At 34.1% G+C, this 20,195-nt stretch overlaps 1 protein-coding gene across 1 annotated transcript; it reads right to left on the bottom strand.

Annotated features, from left to right (window-relative positions):
* Positions 1-4,841: 4,841 nt before the first annotated feature.
* LOC128166660 (pancreatic triacylglycerol lipase-like) lies at positions 4,842-19,845 on the bottom strand. Its single transcript, XM_052831956.1, has 9 exons — positions 19,691-19,845; positions 16,055-16,359; positions 15,559-15,787; positions 15,353-15,472; positions 8,182-8,307; positions 7,764-7,997; positions 7,552-7,666; positions 7,260-7,442; positions 4,842-5,172 (listed from the first exon to the last, which is right to left on the bottom strand). Exons 1-9 carry the CDS (start codon positions 19,734-19,736, stop codon positions 5,088-5,090), a joined length of 1,443 nt encoding a protein of 480 aa, XP_052687916.1. The 5' UTR covers positions 19,737-19,845; the 3' UTR covers positions 4,842-5,087.
* Positions 19,846-20,195: the final 350 nt, after the last annotated feature.

Raw genomic sequence — 20,195 nt, 5'->3', positions numbered from 1 at the left:
TCCTTTAAAAGGAGAGCTTTGTATGCAGATGAATAAATGAAAGCACCAAGATAGTATTCATATTTAGTTCAAGAGAGCTTTACATAAAGCTTAGAAGGAGAGCCCTGTGTATCGATACATGAACATATTCAAAATATGAAGAAACTGTTTTGTAATAAAATGATAGTTTAAATCTAAAATAATCATACTTTAATATTTAAAAATTCAAGGCAGATTTGATGGCACTTTGTTGAACCCCCAGCCTCCCTAGGGGGAATGGATGCTCAACAAATTAACCATCGAATCTACTTTAGAATTTTAAATATTTAAATATAGATATCATGTTTGGTCATACTTTAGACTTTTTAGAATTATTAATTAATTAAGTAAAGAAAAAAATCCAAAATATATGTATATGAACTTTAAAATTCTACACATTAAAAGTTTAACATTTTTCTACATATAATTAATCTTTAAACAGATAATAAAGTGTAAATGTTTTCTACATATCATTCATATATCTTTATACATCTCGCTCTTACTCAAAGAGACTGATAGTCTAAAAATTGCCACAACCATTCAACCCTTTTAATTTATGGTGTCCAAAGATTATATGACTATCCACTTGTTAATTACACTGTAGTTATCTAATAATAGCTTCAGAGGAAAAGTTAAGATTAATTCCCTTAATCCGTTGTAAAACTTGCATGTGCACACTTCCCAGGATCCCCACCATTAGAGAGCCAAGCTTCGATCAAATTTGATATTACACTCTTTTAGGATGATGCAAAGTATTACAAATTGCAACAATAGTACATTCAAGTGAGATTTATAAAGACTTTCTTAGAATTCTTATTCCTCTTGGTGCCAATTAAACTAGCTTATTTTATAAACAATAAACTAAAATCGACTTATGATATAAAAAGATATATATTTTATATATACTATATAAAAGAATTTCTAGTGCATCGATCAAAATATATTTTTTTAAACATCCATCCAATTTTCCCCATCATTAATTATTTCCCCTTTCGCGTGAAAATTAATTTAAAAACCTTGTTTGCTAAAAATCTCGCAATATTTCCTCTCTCAAGAGAGTTGAAATAAATTTGATTTTAAAAAGATTATTATATCAAAGTATAATAATGATATTTGATGACTGCACACATTTTTTTCCCAAAAACATTAAAAACCATATTATTTTAACGATGGTATTCAAAACAGTCTTTGTTTAAAAGATCATGCCGATATCCAACAGGATGGTTCCGCTCTCACTGCGTCACAAAAAATGTATTTTTTTTTTTTTTTTAAAAGCATTTTTGTTAAGAGAGGCTGAACAAGGACAACATTAACATTATTTATTAGCACGTGAACTGGAAAATTCCTTCGGTTAATAATTCAACAGTCCGATAAGTATTTTATTTTTTATTTTTATCAGGTACATTACCAAACCATCATAATAAAAAAAGAGACTCTCAGGCCTTAACGGTCACCCGAGTACAATGGCCGTCAGATGGACCCATATTTGTTTTGGAGTCTTAACCCTAATCCAAGATTTCTCTGACTGCTACCCCACTTTTATAATTTGCTGTTAGTAAACATCAATTCAATAAAATTGTCGGTGGGGGTGGGGGGTGGGGTCAGTGAATTCTCGGACTATATACCTTAAATGTAGCTTCAGGGGCCAATAATTGTAAACTTTTATTAAAAAAAATATTAATTAAATTAATTTATCTCACACGACTGTCAAAGTACATAAGAAAATATCACATAATGTTGTACATATTCACTTTCATATTGGCCTTACCCAAGGCCTTGACATTTGACCAAGGAGCCATGAATTTCACAATTTTGGTAGAGGACTTCACGGACATCATAACCATGCATTTATTTTTTCTCAAATGTATATGGGATTAAAGAATAATATTTTAGAAGATTTAACACATTTTTACTGTAAAGCCATATTGGTCCCGCCCTATAATCTGAACCCCTGACCAAGAAACCATGAATTTCAAATTTTGGTAGAGGGTTTCGTAGATATCATTACTATGCACTTAGCTTTTCAATATGTGTCTAGGAGTGAAAAAGAAGATTTTTTCTGATTTACTACAATTTTACTATATGGCCTTATTGGCCACGACCTAGGGGTCGTGGATTTCACAAGCTTCGTAGTCAAAGAGGGTTTTCTGGACATTATACACAATTTTTTCCAACTTGTGTGGAATTACAGTAAAAAAATTATTCAATAGTTTGTCTCTATAAGCGTATTTGGCCTCGCTCATGAGGCCCCGAGGTGATATAGTAATAAATTTTTACAATTCATATTCCTAGAGATGCTTCAAATCAAAAATGATAAGTTTTGAAGATGAAGTTAAAAATGTAAAAATGATACACATGTAAGGCCAGCATTTTTTTATTTTTAGGTTTACAAACCCGCCGCTCGGTTTTCTGAGTTTTTAGAAAAAAAATAAAATTACAAAAAAGATCTTTTTTTTCTCCCCGACAGCAAATTTTTTCTAGTAGGAAAAGTGTATCGTCATTGTTATCACAGAGGCATAAAGTCTGCTCTTTTTGTGTCATGATAGCCTATAAATTTCTTACGCATCTTTTTCTCGTGCTACATTCTTCAGAGAAGCTTCTACAAACACTCTGCTGTAAGTTTCATACTTTGAAGTTTTACCGACAGTGTTGACCAGTGGCTAGACGAGATAGTCACACCTCACTGAACATGGCTTCGATAGTTACCTGTGCAGCTGTTTTCAAGTACCGGTACATCACTGTAAAATGATTCCCTTTCTTTTTGTGTTGAATTGGCATATGTATTCATTGGCTTTTAAAAAAATTTATTTTACAGAGAGAGAGAGAGAGAGAGAGAGAGAGAGAGAGATGTATTAGAGATATTCTACAGTAACTATTCTCATGAACACATTTTAAAGTGACCTGCCTAGTGAATTAAAAAAAATCATATTATTGTTTGTGCATTTTCCGTTATTTTCAATTAAAATTTACCATTACATAATTAATTGCATAGTTGTACTTTGTACATGGAAATTCAACAGGATAAAATACATGCACACATATAGTTGCAGTGGTTTTATAGAGTCTGTTCACATTCACAATGTTATGTTTTCGTAAACACCCAAACCAATATTGTAAAAAAAAATGTGAGAGATCAATGAAGTTGAATATTTTTTAGCTGCAGAAAACATGAAAGTAATAAATATTTTGTATATTAATAATTAGATACTAGTATCATACAGGAGAAAACATTATTTCTTTATGTACATAAAATTTACGTTGTTTTTTTTAAATGAAATGTTGACATGTCCGACAATAGTTTGACTGGTAACTTTGAATCTTGGGCTAGTAACTTTGTGGCCAAATTTTGTAATTGCACACCCCTGACATTGCTATATGTACATGTAATATCAAAGCTGTATGTCTAATATTCTATTGTACTATTTCAGAGATATGTTACACAGATGACATACTTTTCACATGCTACACTTGATGCAGTTACACGCCTCTATCATGAAGTTGTCATTCATTACATTAATATTAGAATCAAGATGATGTCATAAAAGTTTTTTTTTCTCCTACAGAACTTTACAATTTTGTGGTTCGTGAACCTAAAAGTAAAAAAATTTTAGGTCAAAAGAGATTTTTATTTTTTTTTTATTTCCTCCTCCTACGGAACTTTATCATTTTGTGGTTCGTAAACCTAAAAATAAAAAAATGCTGGCCTAACGGACGACGCACGATGAATGACGCCTGAGTCACTCAGGTAACCTAAAAACTGTATGGAAATGGAAATTGATTGCCATCTTGTAGTCAGTGATGTAGAAATCCCATTGTTGTCATTTCTAAGAAACGATATTAATTCCAAAGACGATATTGCACGCTAAAAATTAGACAAATCCGAATACTCAAAAAGTGACAAGAACGGTTGTGGTCTTTGAATTACTAATAAATACCAGTACTCCAGCGAACTCTAATTAATCGACAAGGGGATTTTCGTTTGATCTTTCATCCTTGGAAAAGGGGTATCAAGAAGTTAATATTTCGTTTTAATTGAAAATTGGTTCTTTAATTTTCTGGTTATCTTGTGTCCTTGGATTTTGCATACGATCATTTTGTGTAGAAGGAAAACAAGCAAGATACTAGTAACATCCATCGTTTTGGTGTCAAAGATAACCATGCATGTATAGTACTCGTCTACATGTGGCTTAGGTTTTAAGCCATAAAAAATCATTCTTACATTCTGCTTACAACATTGCCCCAATTCATTCGTAGACGGATTGGAATGGTCAACCGGATTCCCCCTAAAAAAACGATAAAAATTCTAATTGCCAAAATATTTAGCACATGCATGTATCTTTCTACTCCTTTTCAACCTCAGTGCCTTATTTAACTATTAAATTGCAAAATAAATGAGATTTTAAATTCAGAAAGTTTTTGATTTGGCCATAAGTTGTATGTACTTTTGTAAAATGACCCTGGATCCATTCCTGACACACGGGGGGGGGGGGGGGCTACTTTCGGTAATTTTTACCGTGAATTGAATATGTTTGAATTTCCGAGTGGGGGGGGGGGGGGGGGGGGCGCACCCCGAATCCCCTTTTCCAACTTTAGATCCACGCACGTTGTTATTGTAGTCCTATCAGCATTTGTTGGCGAATATCTGGTCAGACACTTTATATATACAATGTATTTAAAGTGATAAACATGTATACAAGTAAGAAAAAAAAATGAATTGATGCGTATATCTTTCAAGAACATCCATTTCATACATCTTAGTCCGACTTTTTAAAATGACATCACAAGTAATAAGTGATTAGTTTGTTTAAAAAAAGAAACTATAATTGATGCAAAAAAAATCTCTTTTTATTTCACAATATGTGTATTAAAAAAACAAAAAAAACAAATCATTTTTCGTATCCTGGAAAACATTTTAAAAGATATACATGTACATGATGACTACAGCGATTATACTTACGTAATTACATACATGTAGCTATATGCAAACTGTGGAATTATAACACAGCACAAATTGTCAAAGACTATAAGATACATGTACGGGTATATAGACATTACAAGGGGTAGCTGTCTCAACAGTCTGGGGTGAACTGACGGTGATGGAGACCGGCGTGGTCGTCTGACGTCATTCTCAGAGCGTGCCCGCAGAAGTAGACTCTGAAAGATTCATTGAAAGATGCCTATTTGTCTCAATCTTATGATAACTCTTGATGCAAATTTGCCATCGTGAGAAAAGTCTTTCCACAACATTACTATACTATGGAGAGTCAAAGAACTCAAATTAGAATAAATATCTCTCTCTCTCCCTCTCATTTCTCTCTCTCTCAATGCGGAAAAGAATACTATATATAACATAACAAACAAATTATAAATACCCCTAAGAACTCCAATTAACATGTTTTTACCCAGTAGATGTAAAAATGCCTTGAAGTTCTCAACTGATCTTTAGTTTTTGTGCAAGGTACATGTAATAATGTAGGCAGTTTTATGTGTTGCTGATGTTAGGGAATACAAACAGGTAATCATAAAAGTACTGCCAACATATCTACCCCTGCACGAACAACTTTAGTGCAGTTAGAGTGATTTGCCCTTTGATGTTGACAGAATAAGCAGCAACCTATATTGTGTGGTATTGTAATCAGTTCATAGATTTTGAAACTATTTGAGATATCATTATAGTAGTTAACCTTATTTTAAGCACACATTTCTTCCTATAAGTAAATATAATTCAGTACTCTGTTGTCTCTCAGGTTTTTTCTTTAAGAAAATGTCATGAATGTAAAATATTTTTTTTTCCTCTAAAATGTTGTTATTTTAGACAAAAAACCACCTCTCCTTAACAATTTGAAATTATTTTATGCAATGTAAATTAAATCAATATTCTATCTTTATATCTAAAAAAAAAAAGAATTTTATTAAGGTCTTCCGTTCCTAACGACATACCTTATAGTTTTCGTATCGTTTTTCTTTTATTTTTTTCCCGTTAAAACTCATCCAGGCGATTTCTCAAAACTATTCAACCAATTTCTTTAATTTTTTCACAGATGACAGTAAATGGTTTACATTTTAATGTTTTGATATTCAAGGGCGTCACTACCGGTCAAGATCTATCGACGGTTTTTTAAGTGATTGAAATTTTGTTGATCACTGTTGAAGTAAAATTCATTTTGAGGTTTTACAACAGTTTGGTCCTTCAAATTTGAAATGTTAAATAATAAGGGATCTTTACGATTTGATCTTGAAATTTTGGCATTACATAATTTTTAAACAAAAACTATTTTGTTAATCATGAAAGTGAAAAAGTCTTGCAGTATTTAATTCTTAACAATACGCTATCTTCACTTCAAATTTGCTATAGCGACTCTCGTTTGGGAGTTAAATGGCTGGCCCTTAAAACAATTTTATTGATTATCTCATTCATATCAAGATTAAATAATATTTTGTTATGATTTGTATTACAAAAAATGATGCAAATACTGAAATTTTATCAATGACATCAAGATTTAGGGGCCAGCCCCTTAATTAAAGGACCTATAGGGACCAAACGTCTTCTCAAAATATCTTTTAAAACTTTTGAGAATATGTTTAAGATTATTGAAACAAAATTGTTCATTTAGACATTTTACAACTTAGTGGCCATCAAAAAGTGACTACTAGTATCTTTTACGTAATAATGGATCTTAAGGCGCAGGAATTTTGAATCATTGACAACATAAAATTCTAAAACAAAAAACATTTTGTAGATCATCAAAGTGAAAAAGTCGTGTAGAATTTCATTTTGAACATATCTTTAAAATTGTCATAGCGACCCATTTGGGAGATACGTAACTGGCTTTTAAAACTGATTGCCATACTTATCTCAAGACTAAGGAATGTTTTGTTATGACTCGTATAAAAAAGATGTTGCAGATACCGAAACCTTTTCAACTACATTAAGAATTAGGAACCAGTCCCTAATGTAAGGGACATATAGGGGCCAAACGTCGTTTCTAAATATCTTTAAAATGATTGAGAATTCTAATATTACAGGTATGTTTTATATATTCATAGTTTATAAAGATCTTTTAATTCTTTGGGATTGTATCTCATCTTTACAAAACCGTAGAGAAGACCGGTCGTTGCTCGCAACGAGATCGCATCTAGTTATTATTATATTCATTTCTTGTATGTGCTTCAAAGTTTTCATTGAAAAAGCTTCCGACAAGTTAGAGACATGCAGCTCGTTCCGTGAACAATGGACTTACGACTTGTCTGTGTCGGCCGCCGTAATGGTGACCCTCTCCACCACTACACCCCTGTCTTCACCCCAGGAGAAAAAGGACCTCTCCTCGTGGAACTCGAGTTGAGCTTGCTGAATGTCCCCGAGCTTAGAGAGTTCAACTAGCATCAAATCTCGGGTCTGCCCAGACGAAAATGGTCTCTGGATTCTTATATAAAAAAATCAAATAATACTAGTAATTGAAGATTTCTTAACCAATTCCCATCGTCCCTCCGAAATAAATAACTAGGGTAAATTAGGTAGTTTTTTTTTTTTACCCGCTGAAGACAACTGAATCCGATAACCCACTGGAGGTCAGGAATTTCAGTTTCAAGGTCCCGTATGTTGGATGCGAAAATGTTCCAAACTTCAGCTGAACAAGGTACTGGTGACCTAAAAATACGCTTCCCTGATTAATTTTGACTATTTGATTTAGAGATTGTACAGAGTAATAAAAATTCTTTGACTAACGAAATTAGAAATGCATTACCACAAAATGGAGTGCCTGATCGTGTGGCTAGATAGAATTTCCCCCTGGCTCTGTATCGGATTGCATCGTAGCCAATCATAGGACAGGGCAAGCCACCACAATTGAAGCAATTTCCCGCCATAAAATCACGTGTATTTGAGCACTGGAATGACCTAAATGCACAGGGGGAGTTGATGGATTCCGTGAAGAGGAAAATGGAACGACTGTGGCTGCAGCTTATGATATTGCCGGTCTCTACAAAGGCAGAAAGTAACAACTTGCAGCCAATGAAAATAAATAGTGTCAATTTAATGAAAATACGTGTTAATATTGAAACTTTGGGTCCAGTTATTAACAAAATTAAAAGAAAAAAAGTTTTGTTTGTATGAAAATCCTGTCTGCATTATTAATGAGTCTGTTGGTCGTTTATGCATCGTACCGTAGGTCCCGTCCTCGTATTCCTCGGTTATGATATTCATAAAGCTTTGTCGCGGGCAGCCCGGCTGATTGCTCCCACCATTAGGGTAAAAATCCATGTGTCCCACGGGAAGCATCATCCCATATCCTATTGAAAGAAGACCACAGTATTTAATCGTCCGGTAATTGCACTGATGTGTTTTGCGTAAATAAAAAAAGAGGTTTGATTGACTTTGGATTCATTTCTAAACTACAAATAAATCGTGTCATGGGAGTCATTTAATAAATAAAAATAACTAACGGGAAAACCAGAGCAAAAAAAAAAGGATTGCATTAATGTGTTAGATAATCTTTGAGAGAAAAATAACAATAAATTTTGTATTGTACCTAACGAGAGAGAGAGAGAGAGAGAGAGAGAGAGAGAGAGAGAGAGAGAGAGAGAGAGAGAGAGAGAGAGAGAGAGAGAGATGGTACTTTTGACAGCTATTCAGTATGGAACAAATATCATTTGTTTTTAATGCCAATTTGATTTATAACATTTTCTTTCAGAAAATACGAGTTTGATGAAGTCAGTTACTAATGAAGATGATCTTATTTATTTTACCCGATGACTAGTTCAGATGTTTAACTGTTTGACAAAACACCATTATAAAAAAAAGTTATTTCGAGAGACTTTAACAATAAAGATAAATGGATGAAATAGTAACCATGCGATAATCAGACAAAAAGGCAGAAAAAAAGATGCAACGAGGAAAAAATAAAATAAAACCTAAATTAGTGCATTCCCGTTAAAACGTCGAATCCTCTCCCTGATCAAGTCAAAATGTGTTCTTAAATACTCCAGGGTAAAATGATATTGTTCACACAAAATGTGGGTGTTATCTTGAGATCGATTTCTGCGTTCTTTGGCGCTTTTTAAAACAAACCTTTAGTCATTTACCGAGTGTTGAGCAAGATAGCTTGAAATCTTTACCAATATGATGAAATATTAATATCAAAGTCAAAAAATAAAATCTTTTGAAAATTACAAACACGTGTTGTATTGTTTGACCATTAACCTTGTTTAGCCATCTGAAGAGAGACTTCAGGCACAATTTTTTTTTTGGTCAATTTCTATGGCATGTTAAGGTGGTACATGTATGAAACACCTCCATATTGTGACATACTTCTGAACAAAATAAATAAAAAAAATTATGTCAATTTTCATAATTTTTTCTTTCCCGAAACTACTATAGTCTGTCCCAAGATATTTATGCTGCACATTTGGACGATTTTTAATAAAAATACACTTACCTGTGAAAGAAGTGCAAATGAAATAGTTGAAAGGGATATTTTCCAAGATAATTTGATTGACACATTATCATCTTTCACTCGGAAAAATTCACTGGAACGAAAACAGATTCCTTACGGAGATTTATAATGGGGAATGTTTACATCTTTTCTCCAATCGGAATACACTCGGAATACATCGCGCAATATTTCAACATTATCATCCGGGCTTGCTGCAATGCAAAATCTCCGTAGACATCACATTTTTTAGCATTGTATTGAAACCTGATAAGCTAACAGGGGCGTTTTGACTGAGAAATCTTGGAAATTTTTCATACTTTTGAAATATCATCGTTTGAATCCTGAGGTATTTATAAATATCAAACAATTAAGCCAAACGTGAATCCAAAATATCTTGGGACAGAGTATACCTAAGAGCGTAGCGCAATAGGTTAGAGCGTTACAACCGAGTCTGTATTTCATGAGTTCGAATCCAGATGGGGCTTTTTCTTATATTTACCTTTCGAAAAAAAATTTAAAACACATTTTTTGTCAACTATTGTTAAATCAAAAAATTCTGAACCAGTGAATTCCAAGTTTAAAAAAAAATTTTGATTTTGATTTGATTATTTTATTCACATTAATATCAATAGGTGTCCAATATGAATTTTTAAAAGAGAAAAATACTAGTTACTCCAAATAATAATGGTTCTAAATTATAAATGCCTGATACAGGTGGTTTCAGAATGTCTCATCTGCTTTATCTTTAAAGCTCACAAACTACCGTTTATATTGATTTTACCGTGTACACCAGACTGAGTATAATGTTCGAGGGAAGAGGTTCTCTATGATTCACGGAGAATTTAGAACATTTTAACAAGAGCTTGGACTTTGGGCAGTTGGAGTTAAACAGCAATGTGACGTAGAACTGTCTATTTCATTGAAAGCCACTCGGCCATTGCTCTTTGAAATCAACAAGATTTGTCTGGCTTTTGAGCTAAGACTACGCAATCGGCGTCATTTTTAACTTGTTTTGACTCAAGAAATAGAATGTAACGTTCTACTAAAAGTCCAAGGTCTTGTTAAAATGGTTCTATCTTATTATTAAAGCTGAAAATTTAAATCGCCATTTGAATGATTTAATTATTGAGTGAGCATATTGAATCTTTGAATGAAAGATTTAAATCAGAACAAAAATGTAATGGCGTCAAAAATAAGAAAGATAACGAATATGGAAAATTATATTTTGCCCTCGGCTTTTTTATACTCTAACCAATGATTAGATAATTAATAGTGTAATTTATAATGAAATACGACTTCGTGATAAGAATAGCTTAACTTTTAAAGCAAGCAAATATTATAATGGTGAGAATCTAGCATTTTTGGTTTGATTTATTTTGTTTCAACATTAAATATTAGATATCGTACAAGAATTCTTTCATTATTATGAAAAGCTAGGCACCAGCCAACGCAAACGCAAACAATCCAAAGTTTGGACTTTTGATTTCCGATCGCTTCCGATGATATTAAAGTTGGTTATGTAATTCAGGCGGCATATGGATATCAATTTTATCATTTTTTTTCCTGATCGCGCTCTCAAGACAAAGCGCAAGTAGTCTGCCTAAGAACAGCAGACTTTGTTTTGAATTGGTTTATGTTTCGTATACATTGGAAACGACATCGAAGAAAAAAAAATCAATTTATCATGATCACAAAAAGATGGAGAAGATAGATGAAATCGTTCAACCAGCTGCAGATGCATTTCATTTTGTAAATAGAAGAATCGAAAAAAGGGATTTTTTTAAATCTTAAAATTAAATTTGAAGGGAAATTTCAAAAGCCAACAATGCTAGTACTAATTTTCCGATCAGGGGGAATAATCATATGCTAGACTTAATATTTTCTGGATCCGCGCATAAAACTTGACGTACATCTAAGCGTTGCCTACACGACTAACGGCGTGTAACGTCGAACGATGAGTAAACTGATCACTGAATATTTAGATCAGGTGGGATGCATGGCAATTGTTAATGAATCATGCATTACAAGCGAACGAATACCGTGTAAACTATATTAATGATAAAAACGTCACCACTTTGAAGATTGTTGTTTATTTGCCTCACGTTAACGAGTTGAAAATTACATTAAATTTACCTCAGCAATTTGAAAATCTTCATTATAAAGAGTGTTAATATTTTTTAGGACAACCCACGAATACTAGCACCCCCGTTGCCTGACACATTAGTCGTGTGCTTTTACCTTTATGTGACCTCCGTAAAATTCTGATATGTAAAGTGCACGTGTTGTGGAACCTACATGTAGCATTTTAATTTTGACTTCAGCTTACAAGATGGTAGAGGTGAAATATGTAAGACCGGTCACTTATTACTTGAGATGGACTTGTAGTACACAAATCTCCCGGGGCCTTTCAGGAAACAGCAGCACACCCAGCTGCAGACTTTTTAGCAATCCCACCAACAGCAAAGAGAAGGAGGAACAGTGCTCTCTTCAGTATATTTGGTGGGGGTTAAAATACATATATAACTTCAACTCTTGAAACATTTTTTGCAAATGACAGTAAAATATTTAAAAAAAAATCAACGAAAGCTTAAACCTTTGTTTGCCCGCTGTATAACAAAGTAGTTCAAGTCCATTCGCTTATTACAGAGATAAACATTAGAAAACCAGGAATGAAATGGTCTGTTACTGTATAAATTCGACTGGTACATGTGTATCACTCAAGACTAGGTAAAATCTTTTAAGCTTGAAATGACCAAACTCTCTATAGAACCATCGAGACATGTCGAAACTTTATAATCTCAGGTGCAACTGAAATCATTGGGCAGCAGTTTAGCTACGGATACCCTCGAAGTACAAGATTCATCTCGACTTTGGGAAGTATAATTATATTCTCTTCAAGGGTAGATTTCAATTTAAATTTAAACTAGAGGTACTGTGAGCAAGCTCACAATTGATACCCCCCGCTAAGATAAAAATCAAAATGCGTGTATTTTTCCAATTATAGAAAATATTGGATGAATCTATTTAACCGTCCATTTTCTATAAATAACAACTGCTCTGTTTTTTTTTAACTGTTGGTCATAAGCAATATTTGTGTGAAGTAAGAACATTCAATGCTTCTCCATAATAAAGATAATGACCGGACACGAATTTTTCTGCCAGTGACCTTGACCTTGCCCAAATGACCTTGGGTCAAGGTCATGACACATCCTTTGGTCCTAAGCAATATTTGTGTGTAGTTAGATCATTCAATGCTTCTCCATAAGAAAGATAATGACAGGACACGAATTTTGCACTATTTTTTCCAACGACCTTGACCTTGCCCAAATGACCTTGGATCAAGGTCATGACACATCTTTAGGTCTTAAGCAATCTTTGTGTGAAGTAAGAACTTCCAATGTTTCTCCATAAGAAAGATATGGACCGGACACAAATTTTGCACTTTTTCTGCAAGTGACCTTGCCCAAATGACCTTGGGTCAAGGTCATGACACATCCTTAGGTCATAGGCAATCTTTGTGTGAAGTAAGAACTTCAAATAATTCTCCATAAGAAAGATATGGACGGGACACGAATGTTGTATTTTTCCTGCCAGTGACCTTGACCTTGCCAAAATGACTTTAGGTCAAGGTCATGACACACCCATAGGTCATAAGCAATCTTTGTGTGAAGTAAGAACTTCCAATCATTCTCAATAAGAAAGATATGGACCGGACACGAATTTTGTATATTTTCTGCCAGTGACCTTGACCTTGCACAAATGACCTTGGGTCAAAATCATAACACACCCTTAGGTCATAAGCAATCTTTGTGTGAACTTCCAATGTTTCTCCATAAGAAAGATATGGACCGGACACGATTGCACAGACAGACGGACGGACAGACGGAGAAGGTGATTCCTATATACCCCCCGCAAACTTCGTTTGCGGGGGGTATAATTGATTCATTTAAATCAGGTGGGCGTAAATGTGTTAATGCATGGCATCTGTTAATGAATCATGCATTACAAGCGAACGAATACCGTGTAAACTATATAAATGATAAAAATGTCACCACTTCGAAGGTTGTTGTTTATTTGCCTCACGTTAACGAGTTGAAAATTACATTAAATTTACCTCAGCAATTTGAAAATGTTCATTATAAAGAGTGTTAATATTTTTTAGGACAACCCACGAATACTACCACCCTCGGTGCCTGACACATTAGTCGTGTGCTTTTACCTTTATGTGACCTCCGTAAAATTCTGATATGTAAAGTGCACGTGTTGTGGAACCTACATGTAGCATTTTAATTTTGACTTCAGCTTACAAGATGGTAGAGGTGAAAAATGGAAGACCGGTCACTTATTACTTGAGATGGACTTGTAGTACACAAATCTCCCGGGGCCTTTCAGGAAACAGCAGCACACCCAGCTGCAGACTTTTTAGCGATTCCACCAACGGCAAAGAGAAGGAGGAACAGTGCTCTCTTCAATATATTTGGTGGGGGGTAAAATACATATATAACTTCAACTCTTGAAACATTTTTTGCAAATGACAGTAAAATATTAGAAAAAAAATCAACGAAAGCTTAAACCTTTGTTTGCCCGCTGTATAACAAAGTAGTTCAAGTCCATTCGCTTATTACAGAGATAAACATTAGAAAACCAGGAATGAAATGGTCTGTTACTGTATAAATTCGACTGGTACATGTACATGTGTATCACTCAAGACTAGGTAAAATCTTTTAAGCTGGAAATGACCAAACTCTCTATAGAGCCATCAAGACATGTCAAAACTTTATAATCTCTGGTGCAACTGAAATCATTGGACAGCAATTTAGCTACGGATACCCTCGAAGTACAAGATTCATCACGACTTTGGGAAGTATAATTATATTCTCTTCAAGGGTAGATACATTTATATCACCATATCGAACTTAAAAACACAAACACATGTAATTATTTAATATACCTACATATGTAAGTAAGGTTTTTATTCTGTAGTGACCAAAATTCTTTTTTGTGTGTTAATATAATTTTATATTTCAAAGAAATCAATACAATGAAAAAGACTTTTCGGCTACCATTTCGTCATCCACATTTTACAATTTATCCAAAGATATAGCGACATTTCTATTCTGAGGCTCATGGTACATGTTTATGATTATTATCCGAGGGCTCAAAATATGTCAAATTAATACATTATTTTGTTTATCAAATTGTCTCAAAACGAAAGCTGTCAGTTGTTACTCACTTAAAATTACATTTTCAGCCTCGCCACCATGGCAATGATTGATTTTTAAATGTTTCGTTACATATTTTAAACAATTGTATTGCGTTCACATTTTTGGCTCATTAGCCCTGATTAAAATGACTCAAATACTAATTGTTATCATAGGTCCGTTATATTAACTGGGGAGGCACAAACTATTGGTATGCATGTTATTGTGATTGGAAGAGTTAAGTATTGATGAAATACAACTCAAACATAAATTATACGCTCTCACCTAAATCAATGTTTAACATTAATATCTGCATTCTTAGTCTGTGTATTAAAAATTGAAAAGGCCTAAAAGTCTGTCATTATGGGCAAATGATCTCGACTGGAGGTGACTATAGTTTAAAACTTCGCTTAAGCTTGTTAAAAAATATTAACAGTTCACATTCCTAGATGTCTAGATTTGTGCTAAAATCAAATTTTCTTAAATTCCAGCTAAAATAAAATATACCAAAATGGCTGAAGTTGAAGGCTTATGATATAATTGTATAGTGATGAAGATGGTTACTGATTTAAATGGGGGAGCGTCTGTGAAAATTTGGATTACCTGGGTTTCGTTATCAATTAGGTACGTGTATTTGAATGGAAACATTTTTTCGTAGCAATTTTGTATCTTTGTATCAAAGTTAAACATTTTGAAACGAACCTGAAATTGTGTCGTAATCAGAGCCATCAGTGTGGATAGCGTCCACGAAAACAGCATCACCCTGGTCCAACCGTACCTGGTCATCGAAATTCTGATAATTTGGTTGAGCCGGATCAAGCCCTGAATAACAGGATATTGTAAATATACGTAGTGTTTGTTCATCAGGGTAAATAAATCTCGAGGAAGAATTCAAAAATATTGATTACCAGTGATACGACCCAATCCCGGAAGTCGCGACCCTGCGTATCCTGCAACGTGCGCACCTAAGCTGTGACCAATCAGATGATACTGAGAGTTAGTGGTTCCAAGCACGCGGTTTAGAGAGGATACAAGGACGGCGATTTCTGCCCCGACCACACGGGTGTTGGCCGTTGCCTGATTGTATGGAAAGCCAGATCCATTGCCCCAGTCCACCAATATCACATTCTGTGGTTTCTGATATGAGAATGTTGCGATGTCAAATTATAAATCAGTTAAGTTGGTTTAGTGTATGATTATTCCCCCTGATCGGTAAATTAGTGCTAGCGTGCAAAAAAATTTGATGACTGTATAAACCAAACGAAGTGTCAATTTTTTTTTCTCATCTGGTAGAAATCAAATTAAAAAGTTGCTCTGGGGGAGTTCATCGTAGGTTTTTCAATATGAGCATGAATAAATAATTTTTTATGGACATGATCAGTTTTATTGGTACTGTAATCTTACTCGTTTTAGCATCTCCATAGCCATGTGTACCATCCAATCAACTCGACCATTCTGTAGAAAACCATGGCTGATGATGACCGTGTCCAGTTCCGGCCGGAAGTTGGTTCTGCGTGAGCTGTTTAAGTCGTCCTCAGAAATGGTGGTGGGGGTTCGCTGGTGGAAGTCAGTGAACAGGTAGAACTGCGTGTTTATGAACGAGGGGCTCATGGGAAGCACGTCGGTGTTGTTAAATGGGGGGTCGATCGAGAAGCACCCAAGTCTGACATAGCACGCCGTGTTCCTTCGATGCCTTTCAGCCTGGGCAACTGTATAATATCATAATAGAGTACGATATTGCATTCAAGACGATACAAATATAAAACTGGGTAAATTGTACCAAGGCTAAAGAGTTTAACAAACGGTGCATACGATGTTCATCCCTGGAAAATGTACTCTCAAATAAGATACATGTTTAGTATAAGCGGCATATCATTGGTTGCATATATACATGACTTGTATTGTTCTGAGCTAAATGTTCTACTTGTATTTTAAATGACAGCCTGTTCTATTGATATTCCTACATAAAGTAATTTTTTGCCACTAAGAATATGATGTGATGAATAATACACTAAGCAATGCAAGATAAACACTAGGCTCATGGGCCACATCACTTACCTGAACAACAGTTCCCTATATCGTTAAATTTCGAAATTTTTTAACACTAAACTCTTCAAAATTGTGATTCATGTACATGTAATTATTTTCCAAGATTTGACAATAAAATTTTGACACATTAAACGGACATGGTTACGATTTTGGTCACCCCCTTTTTTAACTTATATGTTGAGCTTAAAGCCAACTAAGAGCCAAGTTAGGAAGTCACAGGTTAAACAATCCAAAATTTACACTATCTGACGATTTTTGCGTAGTAATGTCACACTTTATACATGAATATTTGAATTTTGATCTTTGAACCCCCCTGTCTGGGGGTCACGGTTTTAACAATTTAGATTCTACACTGTCTTAAGGAGCTTAACGCTTGCAAAGTAATCTCACAATTTGTAACTTCTTTGTACATCTTGAAAAGAAGAGTTCTGTGTTAAACTTTGAATCCCTCCTTGAGCCCCAGCTGTTGTCCGGGAGTCACAATTCAAAAAGATATTAGAATCTACACTATCTTAGGGCGCTCGCTAGTAATTTTACAAATTGTAGCATTGTAGTTCTGAAGAATATTTTTTAAAAACATTTTCCGTATAAATTTCTATGTTAATGGTTGAACTCCTCTTGGGGCCACGGTATTGATCCTGGGGTCACGATTTTAACAATGTAGAATCTACACTATCTTCAGATGAAGATTTTAAAACATTTTCGCTTTGTAGTTCTTGAGGAGAATATTCTTAAACAGTTTTCCTATATATATCTAAGTTAAACTTTGAACCCTTTTTGGGGCCCCAGTATTGGTTAGGGGTCACAGTTTTAACAAGTTAGAATTTTCACTATAAATACAAACTTTGGTGTAAATATTGGCATTACTGGTGCAGTGGTTCTCGATTAGAAGATCTTTTAAGACACCCACCCTCTTCACTGTTTCATAATTATATCCCTTTTTAAAAGGGTTAGGTCCTTTATTTTTAAAATTCAGAATCCCCTAACCATGTATAAGGATGCTTTGTACAAAGTTTGGTTAAATTTGACCCAGTGGTTCTAGAGGAAAAGTAAAAAATATGAAAAGTTTACAGGCAGACGGACGGGACTGTCGACGGACAACAGGCGATCAGAAGAGCTCACTTAAAACTTTGGTTCAGGAGAGCTAAAAGGCAAAATTTCTAGTTGAATCAAACTCTAATTTACGAGGGTAAATATCGGCAAATATTCCAGTCGAAGAATCTAAATCGGTATTCAAAAGGGTCAAAAGTCATTAAGATATATACATGTACATAGATTTTCGATATATTTACCGAAATTCGCTGATTATCTCTAAATCTATGGGGAATGTTACGAAATCCTTTATGCAGTACTTGATTGGGTTCGCTGTTTTGACCGCAGTACTGGGACATTGTAGATGTATTCCAATACACAGCTCGATCAGAATTCACTTAGAAAGTTTACTGTTTAGAGCTCCTGATATCATACTTAATGTTAATCACCGTAAGTCCTTAAATAAATCAACCAAAAATATGAGGAATTGTAATGAATCATATTATTAAAATATCTTTTATTAAAGATGTCAAAGTATATTTATACCGTCCTGATACCAGTATCATGAATATTTTTACTCTCTCTCTCCTGACTTGCATCCTTGTAATATATGGTCCGATACTCGATCGTTAATGCCGCTAAAAACATTTGAAGCTTGATTTTTATTATATTATAAAAAGAATTAAGGTTTCGTTACTATCAAAGCCAAATGAGCTCTGTTTCGTAAGTTTTAAAATAAATTAATCGTGAATACACGAGTTACTTTCGCGATATAACGCCTACGGTATACGTTCGCGAATAAACGCATAACTTTTGCGAATAAACGCGAAAATATCGCAAATGGACTTTCGTTCGTTATCGCCTCGGGCAAAGGAATTATCATGATAATTTTTCTCAAACCTCTTCCAGACTTCAAAGGCACAATACTTTGATTTTTGTAAGATTCCGATCAAATTAAAGGACCAGTTTCCATGGTCACGTACTTGCTCGGAATGTACAGCTTATTCGACAACTAGCCACTTATTCTGCCTTGGCTTTCGATCATAATCAACACTTCATGCCATACTACCGATACTGTTCGCTTTTTAAGCCAATGAGGTTATAATCAAGGTAATCAAAACATGAATGCCAACTTATTGACGTCATTTAAGCAAACCTTCTTTATGTAAATATTTCCCAATTTGATGTATTTATAGCCAACATATATATTAAGCATCATGTAATTAATTAAATAATAGTAACATCATCTGGTTTTGCTATTATATTTCTCCAATAGTTTTCGTTGTCAATGAGATGATTGTTGGCGTTTTTAAAGTAAACATTATCGCAACAGCGCTTATTGGACGTACCGGTACAGGATCGACTGAGAACGACAATATCCCCTACGGTTTCGCCTGACGACGGTTTCAAATTCTTTAATAACAGAACACGATGTGAAATTATAAAAAAACGCAACGAATCATAAGTTTTCTTTCTTTGTTTTAAATTTATTATGTATTCTCTTATACCGTTCATCGCTATTTCTTTCTTAAAACGCATTTTGCGGTCCACTAAAAATTAGACTCTCTCGTCGAGAAATACATATATACTCTACCTAGTGCAAGCAGTTTCACATTCATCATTTAAAAAGTTGTGTACCAGAAATGTACAATTTAGTAAAAATTACGAAACATACTATATTTAAACAGTGATCATATTTTTAGTTAATAGTTAAGATGAATACGTATGATATCTTGAAAATTTTCTAAGTTTAATTCGTAATGCATGCTAAAGGTCACCTAAAAATTCACGGTAAAACTTAATTTAAAAAAAAAACAACAACATATAATTCACGTTTTGACACATTTTGTAAAGTTGAAATTGCATTCTTCTAAATCAAGTAGGATTGGATATACATATCAAATGCAAAACGTGTAATCTGACAGTCAAATATGTTTTCAGAAATATATTTTCACTTACCTACGGCATAAAGAATTAAACCAAGATATAGGCTAACGGGCGCCATTGCTGGTTTGTGTTTAATGGATTCTGCAAAAGTTATCAACTAAGAGTGTAAACCTTCCCGTCTGTTTATTGAAGATAAAATCGCCTTTCCGTCGAAAATTTCTGAACAAATTAGAAGCAGATTTCTCCTATTTCAAATACTGGCCGTTTCCTGTTTTTTATAAAATTAAGTGAATAGTGTACGAACATGAAAAAAGCCGACATCTGTTTTCTTTTAACCTGCTATGAAGAGTAATTAATACATATAAAAGATAAGAAAAAGCCAAGAAAATGCATATATTGATGACTAGAAATTAAAAAAAAAAGAGAGATTAAAAGGAGACCATCTCCTAATCCCGCTAACAACTACACTCAAAGGCGTGACACTTTTATCTTCGAGAAATAATGGACGTAAAGAGCTATCGTCAACGACACTAGCCATCCTAGAAGAAAAAATTAAAAAATGACAAAAATTATCCAA

This window comes from Crassostrea angulata, chromosome 10, assembly GCF_025612915.1.
Source record: "Crassostrea angulata isolate pt1a10 chromosome 10, ASM2561291v2, whole genome shotgun sequence".
Classification (NCBI taxonomy): Eukaryota; Metazoa; Mollusca; class Bivalvia; order Ostreida; family Ostreidae; genus Magallana; species Magallana angulata.
The sequence above is the reverse complement of the archived record's forward strand: the minus strand, read 5'-3'. Positions and strand labels throughout refer to the sequence as shown.

Bases quoted from the DNA above. Each gene is read 5' to 3' on its own strand.
- LOC128166660 (XM_052831956.1), bottom strand. From the start codon at position 19,736: ATGGCGCCCGTTAGCCTATATCTTGGTTTAATTCTTTATGCCGTAG. The intron at 8,308-15,352 runs GTTCGTTTCAAA...TTCTTTCAATAG, and splicing joins TGATTACGACACAATTTCAG to GATATGGGATGATGCTTCCC. The intron at 7,998-8,181 runs GTACGATGCATA...CTGCCTTTGTAG, and splicing joins ATACGAGGACGGGACCTACG to AGACCGGCAATATCATAAGC.